Raw genomic sequence first — 13,008 nt, 5'->3', positions numbered from 1 at the left:
GATGGGAAGTGACTTCACAATGGGGGCCTCCCGCCCAATCACAAAGACGGGGCGGAGACAGCCAATGAGGGAGCAGCAGCCTTTCCGCGGGCAGCCAATGGGAGCGGCGGAGGCCGGCGTCTGCGGGAGGAGGAGGAGGGTGTCAGTCTTGCTGGGAGGGTGAGAGCGAGGCGGCGGTGCGCGGCCTGGGAGTCCCGCCTCCTCCTCCTCCTCCTCCCCCCTCCCTGCCCGGCTGGCCTCTCTCTCTCTCTCTCTCTCTCTTTGGCGGCCATGGCGGCAGCAGTGGCAGCGGAGCAGGAGCAGCAGCAGTTCTACCTCCTCCTCGGCAACCTCCTCAACCCAGACAATGTGGTCCGCAAACAGGCCGAGGTGACTACAGAGGAGGGTTCGGGTGCGCGCGTGCTGCTCAGCCGCCGCCAGCCGGGCGGCAACCCTCGCGCGCGCCGGTGCCCATGCTGCCCGGCCTGCTCGGCCCTGTCAGCGAGAGAGAGAGCGCGCGCCTCCCCAACTGGGGATTCCCTCCCGTCAGTCCAGTCCTCACGCGCGCGCTCCCTCGCTTGGCTGGGGATTCCCCCCCCCCCACAATGTCCTCACGCGCCGCCCCACCAAGCCACCCACGTGGTCCCTTCTGCGAGCGCCCGGCGGCCGTTAAAGAGCCGTTAACTGCCCTGGCTCAAAGCAATGGGATTCTGGGAGTTGTAGTTTGTTGTTGCTGCTGCTGCTGCTCTGGGCCCCACAACATACTCCCAGCTCCCAGAATTCCTTGAGCCAGACAAAGAGTTAAAGCTGTCCCAGACCGTGTTATTATTTTTCCAGCCTGTGCAAATCAGTTTTGAGTCCTTTTTAACTGCCTTGGTGGCTTTGGTGCTAGGGAATCCTGGGAATTGTAGTTTTGTTGTTGTTGTGGCCCCAGAGCTATATATCTAGCAGACAATCATGGAATCGTAGAGTTGGAAGAGACTGCAAGGGCCATCCAGTCCAACCCCATTCTGCCATGCAGGAACTCCCAATCAAAGCATCGCCATTGACAGATGGCCCTCCAGCCTCTGCTTAAAGACCTCCAGGGAAGGAGACTCCACTGTGGCAGCTATTTCTCTGTCCACCAGCCCTTACTGTCAGGAAGTTCTTCCTAATGTTGAGGTGGAATCTCTTTTCTTGGAGCTTGCATCCATTGTTCTGGGTCTTGTTCTCTGGAGCAGCAGAAAACAAGCTTGCTCCATCCTCAGTATGACATCCCCATGGGGTCCAAACAGACAAGCCAAAATAACGCTGTTTCAGGTCACTTTAGTGGTAGGCTGTTTAAATGATGCATGAGTCCTAAGAGGCCAGAAGCCACGCCAAAGCCACACTCCAGGCCTAAGGACTGGACGCAGCTTTGGCACAGCTTCTGGCCTCTTAAGATGTGTGTGTCATTTAAACAGCATGCCTCCAAAGTGGCCCAAAGCAGCTTTATTTTGGCCTGCGTCTCAGGGTCCGTGGTCACCTTTTAACCTCTGCTCCCCAACCCTAACCTGTTTCTGGGGAAATAGACGCCCGGTGTTGGTGCCCTTGTGGCCTCCCTTGAGTGTGTTGCAAAGTGGAAGGGGAGGGCTGTGCTCCCTTTTCTTCCTGGGAGATGCTCAGGAGGTACATCCTCTTTCCCATTGAATTTACTTTGAGGGGGAGGGGTTAAAAAATTAGAGGATAATTCAAAGATCTTTGGACTGTAGTTTGAGTAGTTATGATAAATTATGTGCACTAGATACATGAGTGTGTAGGTGTGGAAAACTGTTACGCTGGCAGGCTAAAAACAACACAAACCCTACTCACTGGCTGTTTTGGTACTGACGTGTCTGCATATATGCTGTTGAGATACATATATGTGTGTATGTGTGTGTGACACATATATATATGTGTATACAGTGGTTCCTTCACATTTGCTGGGTATAGGTGTGAAGGACCTCCTGTGAATGTGGGAAAAGCACAAATAAAAAAGCACTGTTCTTTTTACTTGAGAGAACGCCTCTCTAGGAATCTCCAGGTCCTCCGGTGCAACTCTGTGGTCAATATCTGCCAGATGTTGATGATAGAATCATGCTGGAGGACCTACAAATGCCTAGAGAGGTGGTTTCTCTGGGCATTTCTAGGTTCTCCAGTGCAACTCTATGGTCACCTTCTGACAGAGTTGTGCTGGAGGACCTAGAGATTCCTAGAGATTAATCAAAACCACAAATAATCAAAGCCTTAAAAGTGAAAGCCACAAATGTGGAGGGCCAGCTGTACTGATATATATTTTGTTGTGCTTTAAAAACCATCACACTGACTGTTTTAGTAGTGATTTCTTTACATATACAGTATGCTGTACTTCAAAATGCTGTGTTTTCCAGAGGTGGGTGTTAATCTGTCAACATCCTGGATTGGATTTAATAGGGACAGTCTGTTTCCTGCATGGTAAACAGTCAGCATTTTTAAAAAGTGATTTTTTCTATATTATAGTGAAAGGAATGGATGGTGCTTTTGAAAACTTAAGCGATCTTGGTTCGTTAAATTGGCAGATAATTTTGTGTCTCATACTTTGTGTTTTTAATCCGTCAAACGCCTTCAGTGTTTAATGTAGTTCTGAATGAAACCTCTCTCTCTCTCTCTCTCTCTATCTATCTATCTATCTATTGTATGCTTCTCATTATTAGCAGAAATTGTGAACTACAGGATTGCTCTGTAATTAGTAAGTTAGGATAATGCTTTTCTTCCCCACCCATATGAGTGATTTACATTCTTTATTATAAAAACCTAGTGGGGAATCTCGATTCCATTGAAATAAATGCCAGTGACTGGTTTAGCATTTTCTCATTGGGTAGCTGTCCTGAGGCTTTTATCGTTTGCATCATTTGAGCGGTCAGCAGAGTTCAGCACATTCTTTCATTATGAGCAATTGTATAAAAAGCTGCTCTCGATACCCCAGTGTAAATCTATACAGTCTGAGAGGGTCCACATTCCAGATGAAAATTGCAGTCAGTTTAAGTGCTAGGAAGCAGCATAGCAAGCATGTATCTATTCTGAAACATAGATGATAGAAGAGGCAAGTGAAAGATGTAGTTATAGTATTTCCCCCTTTTGAATCATGGGTATTATGACAAAGTCTTAGTTAAGACCTCTATGACAACAGCTATGATTAATTGGTGTGTCATATGAAGTTTACATCACTTGAATGCAAGTAAAGTAAGGACTAATGAGCATATTGCCCAGTTGTGAAAGTGTTCAGTGTCTAGTGTATGATGGTAGTGTGAGTGTTTTGTTGATCAGCTGTATTTCCCCATCATCAAAGGAAATATACCTGTGTATCTCAAATGCTTGGCACAGAGTAAAGAAGAGTTTCAACTTCTTTTCCTTGAACGCTTATAGTAGCTTCCTTTACTGCCTTGTAGCTCTAAGCTTGTACATTTGAGGAGAGCACCCTCAGTGGGCTGTAATCTAGGAAGTATAGATTCATAAAGGTCTTGAATTAGTACAAACAGCAACAGTTAGCCGGGTGAAACCACTAGCAAGCAAAGTACAGCATCATCCGAAATCCACCAAACAGTGATACCTTTATTGGGCCACCCAAAACACACATTATACACATTACACATTGTGCATTATACAAAATGTGCATTTTGTTTGGCTCAATGAAGGTTTCACTATGTGGTGGATTTGTTTGCTATATGGCCAACGTGGCTACCCCTGGATATGTTTACTGGCAACCAAGGCAGGGTAATTTGAAGCAACCAGGGCAAGGTGATTCTTTCCTCTTCTTTTTTTTGACCCTGAGAGGTAGGGATACTGCTGCCAGCACTAATTGGGACAAGTGTATAATTGCCTTAGGAGTCAGCAGGGCTATCCACTCAGCACCTGTGCGCTTATGTGGTGCTGTCTGTGGCACCATGCACCAACATCAGAAAGGAAGCTAATGAATTCCTTTCACTCCTGTTTTGCTGGGCAGCACTGAGTAGCAGACTTGCCTAGGAAACCACCATGCTTGCTGTTGCTAAGTATGAATGAAAAATAAATCAATAAAAATTACCCACAATAGAAGAAGAGTCAGTAGTTTTTACTGTCTTTAGTGAACCATGTAGACACAGGCAGAATTAGATCATGTCAGTCACTCATACCTAGGAGGGTTGGCAGCATTTGCCTTGAAAGAGTTGCATTAAATTTCAGAAGTTTGCACATCAACATGAACAATTTTTTTTAAAAAGAGCTATTGCTTATGGGGCAGAACAGATGGGTAGGAAAAAGCAGCTCAATCATGCTTTTTCCAAAAGCAGGTGCAAACCCCGCTCTCCACAAAATCCTCTCCCAAGGCGAGTTGAATACACATGGCTTGACTTCCTGATGTAACATCAAGCATTGCCACTGGATAATTTTTGTTGTTGCGTCCCCACCATACATACACACTGTTGTGCAAACACACTGCCTGCAACCAAGTGCCTCCTACATCTGCCCAGATGCCCTCCTTCACTCTATTCCTCCCTGTTGGGTATTCTGGTTTGTGTATATTGTAATTGCATCCATTGGTGTTGTTGCACTTTCATTTCTTTGCTTTGCTCCAGCCCTGCACTTGCATTGGGATGTTTATATGCAGGCACAAAGATGCACATTTTCCATCTTGAGTCAGATTATCCCAGCTTCTTTTGCTCCTGTTTTTAGCCCCAAAGTGCAGCCTCGGTCCAGTTTCCCGCCACTTTCGAAGTGTGCATCATCTAAACCTCCTGCCTTCAAAGCAGCTGGAAAATCTTTATTTTACCTATTCACCCCAGTGTTACAAAACAAGTGAAGTATTCAGTAAGTTTTGTGATTAAGTAAGCAGTATTTGAAATTATTCATTCTAGCCACTTTCAGATGCTTAAGAACTCAGTTTTTTTACTCATCATAGTGTTAAGAGAAATGGAAGGCAGTGAATGCTTCAGAAGGAAAAATGGAAAGCTACGGTTGATTCCTGCTTTAAAGAGCTGCAGGAGTCCTTTATATTACCTAGAATTAGGTGACAGATCAGCTTCAGAATTAAGAACATAAGAAGCAGCGGTCTCTTCTATAGAGGTATTAGTATGTTATTTTTACTTTGTAAAGGGTGAAACTAGCTTTCAAATTTTATTTAAAATTAAGTTTTAAGTGTAAGTACGACTTTAAACTGAATTGTTAACCTGCCCTGAAATAGAATTAACCAGTATTAAATAAAGAAACATAAAAATATTAATATGTTTTTCATTGTTACTTGCCATACATCTCCATGTGTTCTCTCAGCAGACATTTTGTTGAAATGAAATAATTTAGGATGTCTTTACTTTCTGAAATAGAGGAAACCCTGAGCCTCTCATTGTTTCAGAAAATTTAAAAGCTTTTCTCCATGATGCTTCCCTGTTCATAATACACTCATCCCTCCATATTTGCGGCTTTGATATTTGTGGATGTGATTATTCATGGATTTGATTAATAGGTTCTCTCTAGGAATATCTAGGTCCTCCAGTGCAACTCTGTGGTCAACTTTAACTAAAAGTTGCACTGAAAGACCTAAAGATTCCTAGAGAGAACACTCTACTTGGCATTTGTAGCTTCTCTGGTGCATTTTTATGGTTAGTGTCTGTCGGATGTTGACCACAAAGTTGCACTGGATGACCTAGAGATTCTTGGAGAGGTGTCTTCTCAGGTTAAAACATGGTGGTTTTGTCATTTGCTTTTTTCCCATATTCACAGGGGTCTTGTGCCCCTAACCCTAGCGAATATGGAGGGACAAGTGTAGTTTCTTAAGTTTGATTTTGATGCACAATATTGGCTTAGATAGAACTACGTGTATAAATAAAATAACCCTAATATGAATACAGTTTTTGCTTTGGATTTTGTTTGTTCTCTTTTTGGTTTAATCTAGTTTCTGTGTAGTCATGATACGTTACCTCTAGGATGAAAAGCAGCATGCCTCTGAATATCAGTCACTGAGCAATGATAGTGAGACAGGATGATTAATCATATGGGCTGATCATAGGTTTATGTTTTGCCAGTCATGGGAACACAATACTTGACCAAATAGGCCTTTGATCTGGTCCAGCTCTTCTTCTGCTTTTTAAAAAATGGTTTACATAGTACATAGCAAATGGGCTGTTTTTTTCTTTTATAGTGGTAACCTTTCTTATGTTTTTTTTTTTCTTTCTTTCACAGGAAACATATGAGAACATACCAGGCCAATCTAAGATTACATTCCTCCTGCAAGCTATCAGAAATACTGCTGTTGCTGAAGAGGTATTTTTTTCTCCAAGAAACATCTAATTATCTGCAACAAAAAAATAATACCAACATTACAGAAGTGTTTTATGCTGTACTAATGTCATTTCAAATTCTGTTTAAACTTGTCAGCTAGAATTAGCATCTGAGAAGAATTAAATTGTACTGTAATTATGAATATGTTAAAGAACAAATAATTGGCAACTATTTCTATAGAATTAGCTAATGTTCAGTGTTAAAGGAAGTTCTTGTGTATTCCCTCATCACTTTAAACACATAGATGATAAACTCCCTTTTCTGGTTTAATAGCAAATCAGTTTTGCCATTTTGCATGTAGAACCAAGATCTCAAGCCATGGCTTGAATAACCCCATTAGCCCGGACCATAGCTTTCATTCTGTAAATGGAATAGAGCTTTCCCATCTTTATTTCTATGCAGCCCACATGTCCTGTGAAAATCTGTTTTCAAGGTAGGAAGACATTTCTGGGTGGCATCAGGTGATATGAGGGAGGGCAGAAGGAATGAAAAGCTGATGGAGCAACTCTGAATGGAGGAACTATTTAAAAGGAACAGTAGTCAAGCTCCAGGAAAAAAAAAACTTTCCTGTTCATAGATGCAAAGCTAGTATCAAAGCTAGTTGTGTTATTGAAGCTATTGCATTTCCAGAGAGATTCTGCTCAGCATTCTACTGTTAATTAGCTCTTCTAACTCAGAAAGGCAGCAGTGTAGACGTTTTCATTGGGGACATTTGCAGGAGTTTTCAGTGGAAAGCAGTCTAACATAGCTAACGTGCATCTCTGCTCATGGTGTCTTGGAATTCCCTCATTACGGTGTTTAATCCTCTTAAAGGGTTTTGCTAGCCAATCCTCTCTGCCTTACTGATTGTATATTAGGTCATAACTTTCCCTCACTAATTTAGCAACTGTTGTCAAGAAACATAAGCAAATGATCAAGTCGTAATAACTTACTGAGAATGTTCATACATTGAGTGATATACCATATTGTACATAATTAACACCAACTGCACTTGATCTTAGTCAAAAGGCCAAGAAGTGATTAATTAACACCAACTCATCTCAGTATCACCATCAGTCATTGACTATAATGGTATGTATGCAGGTGAAGCCATCTTATCTTCTAACAATCCTCAGTTGTTTCTGTTATAACAGTACATACAACTCTGTATTGCATGTCACTTTTATGGTGATCAACACAAAAAAAGGACATGGTTGTCCAGTCTTCCACATTTCCTGCTTCTGTGGTCTTTAGGCACTGGTCTTATAGTTTGGCTTCTCACATGATCTGCATATAAGCCATCTCCTTTTTTCCTGTTGCTTTCATTCACCACAACATTTCCTACAATATGTTTCAAATATTTATTATACTCCTGTATTTTGAATGCACAGAAAGTGAATTACCCCCCGAACTGGTCCTGACAGAATTAAAGCCTTATCAGGTTCTGAGCTGAAATAACTGAACATTATGTTGTACCGGCACAGCTGGCATATTTCATTTGTAGTTCTAGATATACTGATATATTCACTATTGGTATATTTCCATTGGTTAATATTGGGTGGAAAATGTGTGCAATTTTATTTCCTTTCCTTGAAAGACTACTAGTTAGTAAACATAATAATTAAAATACTAATTCACTTTTTATATATATATTTAGTAGATACTTATTATTATTATTCACATTAATATTATTTATTTATATCCTGCCTTTCCCCCAAGACTGGGACTCAAGGCGGCCTACAAAGAAATTTAAAAGATTATAATTTTAAAAAATGAGAAAAAGCCACATTAAAACCATATTTAAAATATGCACTCTAAAAGACATTAAAGCACTAAACAATACACTTTAAAACAATACTTAGTCTGTACTTCATTCACCTTATTTTTTCATATTATCATTAGGCTGGGTTATGAATCTTTCATGAAGGATGCTTCTTTGTAAATATTAACATATTGCAGACGTTCATCAAGCTCTTAAGTTTATCAATGTCTTTACTATATGCTTCTAAGTGTCAGCTTCTTCTGCAGTAGTCAGGTGCTTTGTTTAGTACCTGTACCAACCATTAAGATAAATAGTTGAAGAGAACTAGCTATATGACTAAGGATGCCAAAAAGGATGTGGCAGGGTCAGCACCTTGGTTTAGCATTTATATTTTGTGCATAGTTATGTGGGAAATAACAAAGAACAGAACGACACGATATTGTCCTAGAATTGTTTTCCCCAACAAACATTATAATTTATACCTGTTTACTAGGCAAGACAAATGGCTGCTGTGCTCTTACGGAGACTTCTGTCAGCTTCCTTTGATGAAGTTTATCCAGCATTACCCCCTGAAGTTCAGACTGCCATCAAAAGTGAACTGCTTTTGATTATTCAGTTAGAAACACAGTCCAGTATGAGGAGAAAAATCTGTGACATTGTAGCTGAATTGGCCAGGAATCTAATAGGTATGTGATATTTATTTATATTTCTTAGCTACTCTTTCTTAAGATGCTGAAGGCAGTGTGTAGCATAACTTTGCAATAAATGATAAAATGCAAATAAGAAAAGGGATATTTTGAAGGAGAAAAAACCTGCAGAGGCAATATAGTTCAGAAATAGTGGCCTTATTTGTCCAATCTTATCCTCCTATAGAAAACCTTTGAAGGAGAAAAGTTTCCAATTGATAGTAAAAAGTTGTTTAAATTAACAACTTTACTGCCTTTTTAAATTTTATTCTGTGAACCATCTTGGAGAGGGTTTACCTAGAAAAAAGAAATAAATTTGTTTTAAATGAATAAAGTAAGAAGGAGAAGCCCAAGTGGTTTATTCTAGAAGTGAGTGCAGCTACAGAGAAGGACATCGTTTCAGAATGCTATATAAAGGAGGGTCTTTTGGACAGATCTCAAAGGGAGCTGCTACATTTCTATATTGTTGACTATTGCTATTTTGATAATTTTTTGCTCACCTGTTGAGTTCCGTTCTGTAGTTGAAACAAAAGTATAACACGCTGAAAAATTATTCTAAAAAGACAATTTAAAATTTCAATTTACATTTTTAGAAAAATTATATTTGTATTTGACTGTATCAATCCAGAGCACTGTGTATATTGCAGTAAGCACATCATGCTCCTTATGGAGCTTTTCCATAACTTTAATGGGCATGCCATTTCTGTAAACGATTCATTTTTATTTGTAGAGTAAGGTGCTGTGCAGAGCAGCCATTAAGGCCAGCCTGGAAGCAGAATCAGGGCGTGGCGTCCACATGACGCATGCTCCGACTCTGCCCCCAGGGTGATGCTGCACGCCAATGCACACGGCACATGGTGTCACAGTGCTACTCATCCACTGCATCCATACGACGCAGCACCAAAGGAGCACCTTAAAGCCGTGGCTATTGCACCCTTTCCAGGGCGCAAAACGGAGCCACTTTTTATGGCTTCTTTTTGCATCCTGGAAGGGCCAGATTGGGGCCGTGGCACGCGGTTGCTATGGCCCCGATCCAGCGCAGCTGAAGGCAGCTGTAGGCTACCCCTTAGGGGTGGTCTGCACAGCCCTTAAGTCTTCTGCAGCAATAGAGTTCCAAGATCTTTACCTATCAATGTTTGGCTTCAGTTCTTCAGGATAGTAAGCAACACACTTCATGCCTACTACTGTACCTGGACTTTTTACATACATTCTTTCACCTGCTGTAATACTGAGGACTTCAGATTTGACCCTCAGAATACAGCAGGATTATTCAGGTCCTAAGGTTGTGTAGAAATCTGAGGGGTGGGCATAAGGGATAAATACCATGGTTAATCCCTGTAGACTTGTTTAATCAATGGAATATATAAATTGGCTTACTGAGTCCTCATTGGTTCATTCAGTTTACTCAACAGGTGGGCAAAAATTGGATCTAGGATGAAATTCTGCAAATTCTCTTAAGATAGAATTTTTTTAAAAAAAATTCTGGCAACTGAAAGTCCAAAACAAATAAAAAGTTGCTATAAAACCTAGCAAGTTTTTCCCTTAATTGTAGAATAATAGTAGTTATTTTAATGGTTTGTTTAAATAGTGTTATTTCCTTTTCATTTTAAGTTAACAAGGAATCTTTTCAAAGTGTTGGACTTCTTTTTGTTCTAGATGAGGAAGGCAATAACCAGTGGCCTGAAGGCCTGAAGTTCTTGTTTGACTCAGTCAGCTCTCAAAATGTGGGACTGCGTGAAGCTGCACTACATATCTTCTGGTATAGTATTGTTCCTAAATGAGCAGATTGGTGTATTTTACGTAGGAGCGTTAAGATGATCAAATTGTTTCATGTTACTGATGCTTAAAAATCCAGTTTTAAAACCTGTCTTCAGACTTTGTTTAAAGGGAACCTTGTGTTCCAGGTGAACTTCTCAAGAATCTCTCAGTGAAATGAATAATGGTGGATTAGCAGTTTGTGGGTGCTTTAGTAATTACAGTGGCATCCTATACTGGGGTGTCACTCGGTGCTGGGGGGGTGGGATTTTTGGGGCGGAGCCAAAAGGGGCACGCCTGACTACCTGTCCCGTGTGGTTTTACTCACAGGTAAAACCGCACAAGGCAGGGGGTGCATCGGACCATCTCCCAACCTGTTGCAAGTAAAGCCAGGTGGGCCAGGGAGGGAGGTGGGCAGGGGCAAGGTCGCCTGGCCCTCTCCCTTCCTGTCCTGCATGGCTTTACTTGCAAATAAAGCGCGCCGGGCAGGGATGGGGGACACTCGGCCTTCTCCCTCCCTGACACCATGTCGTGCATCTGGGAGGTGGGGGGCTGTTCACCGGGTGTCACCCCACTTTTAGAGTATCACCCAGTGCGGTCTGCACTCCCTAGTGACGCCACTGAGTAATTCACTATTGTCTTGTATTAAATTAGTGTGTACCCTATCCCATGACCCTAAGTCCTCTTTCAGCTTGTTCAGTGTAAGTGATTCAGACAAGCTGACAGAGTAAATACAGAAAGATTAGTCATTGTTTTCTTTGAAATGCAGTATTTTATATTACTTTATATGTAAATAGCATGTTTGTTCACTGTTTTTAATGTGCGTACTTTTAAGGATGCTTAAAATGTACATTATTTGCACTGCCCATTTAGGAACTTCCCTGGTATTTTTGGAAATCAGCAGCAGCATTATTTGGAAGTCATCAAACGAATGTTGGTACAGTGTATGCAGGACCAGGAGAATCCAACGGTAATTTGAAACTAACTGGATCTTGCCTGATGGCATTTCAGATTGAATGTATACCAGAAATCTTTGTTTAATGTCTGAATGCCTGAAATGAAAACTTGAAGTCAATACTATTGACCACAATCTACTGGGCCACCCATCTGGGATGGATTTCAAGACATTCTTTTATAGTACGGGCAGTTTCAGAAGATGATTGTGGAAAACTGCTGTTTAGCATCCACATTGTCCCCCTAAATTCCATATTGTCCTCCAGTGTCCTTCGTTTTATTCAGTGTCTACATGAAATGGCTAAGCACGGACATCCAGGATTTGATATATTAATCATGCTTAGCTGTCTCCGAATCAGTATCTGATATTGGTTAGAGAGCGGGAGAGGGCAGACAAATTGAAACATTATTGAGGCAAATCAAAAGTCAGCAGAAGGGCAAATGAGAGAACAAGGATTCAGCATGTCTTGGATGGCGGTTCATTCTCCTTGAAGACTGGCACATGCCCTGGTTGTTTCAACTATTCAACTTATCCTTTGTGGGACTGACTTGAAAGAATATTAAGAAATGGGGTCACAATGTTTCAGCCTTGGGCCAGCTCTAGGGAGCATGTGAATCTCATACAACAGTTTCATTGGCTGACATTCTGTTTCTGGGAATGATTCAAAGTGCTTGCTATGACTTGTAAAGCCCCGCATAGCTTTGGGCCAGGTTTCCTGAAATACTTCATTCTTCAGTACAAGGTCTGTGGAAAATGGTCTCCTTTTTGTCTTGCCATCATATCTGTTGCCATCAGATGTTTGCCAAAGGTGTTTTCTCAGTGTCTACTGTGGAAGTCCTTGCCAAAGGAGGCAGGTTTATTTTCCTTTCTAATGACCTTCTGCTACAGACAAATACAGTGGGCCCCTTTTTATCCGCTGGGGTTTGGTTCCAGGAACCTCCGTGAATAACAAAATCTGTGGATGCTCAAGTCCCATTAAGTACAATGACATAGCAAAATGGTGTCCCTTATATAAAATGGGAAAATCAAGATGTGATACTTGGAGTTTATACTTTTTTTGAACATTTTCAAGCCATGGATGCTTGAATCCATGTATAAAAAATCTGTGGATAAGGAGGGCCGACTGTAACAGTTTTTTGTCTAATACACTGACTTTCTGTAACACTGCAAAATGTTGCCTTTTGTTCAGTTGGCTGTTTTTATTGATTGTTGAACCTAATATATGTTAATTGAAAACCATATTCTTTAGTTACTTCTCTAGTTCAGACTTTGGGCGAAGTTCTATTATATAGCTCATAGAATCATAGAGTTGGAAGAGACCACAATAGCCATCCAGTCCAACGCTTTGCCATGCAGGAATATGTACATGGATTTGTATGTACAGGTCCACAGGATGGAATTTTCCTTCCCAAGCCAACTGAGATTTGGGAAGCTAAATATTGCTTTGTGATGGGGGCAGTCTTGATCCATATTGGATTTTTGGGGGTAACTACGATTTCTGCAGTACACCATCATTCCTACAAGATACAGGAAAAAGGAAGACTAGGAAGAGGTACTTTTATTTTACTTCATATGATTTTAAGACAGGTATAGGCAACCACAAT

General features: G+C 41.2%; 1 protein-coding gene across 1 annotated transcript in view; it reads left to right on the top strand.

The window, feature by feature from the left end:
* Positions 1–208: 208 nt before the first annotated feature.
* IPO5 (importin 5) overlaps positions 209–13,008 on the top strand; it is a 46,160-nt gene continuing 33,360 nt past the window's right edge. Inside the window, exons 1-5 of the mRNA XM_042459146.1 lie at positions 209–369; positions 6,169–6,249; positions 8,502–8,694; positions 10,351–10,453; positions 11,323–11,419. Of these exons, the coding sequence (XP_042315080.1) occupies positions 271–369; positions 6,169–6,249; positions 8,502–8,694; positions 10,351–10,453; positions 11,323–11,419 (573 nt within the window). The 5' untranslated portion in view covers positions 209–270. The remainder of the gene's footprint in view (positions 370–6,168; positions 6,250–8,501; positions 8,695–10,350; positions 10,454–11,322; positions 11,420–13,008) is intronic.

The sequence above is a fragment of the Sceloporus undulatus genome, chromosome 3 (assembly GCF_019175285.1).
Source record: "Sceloporus undulatus isolate JIND9_A2432 ecotype Alabama chromosome 3, SceUnd_v1.1, whole genome shotgun sequence".
NCBI lineage: Eukaryota > Metazoa > Chordata > Lepidosauria > Squamata > Phrynosomatidae > Sceloporus > Sceloporus undulatus.
The sequence above is the reverse complement of the archived record's forward strand: the minus strand, read 5'-3'. Positions and strand labels throughout refer to the sequence as shown.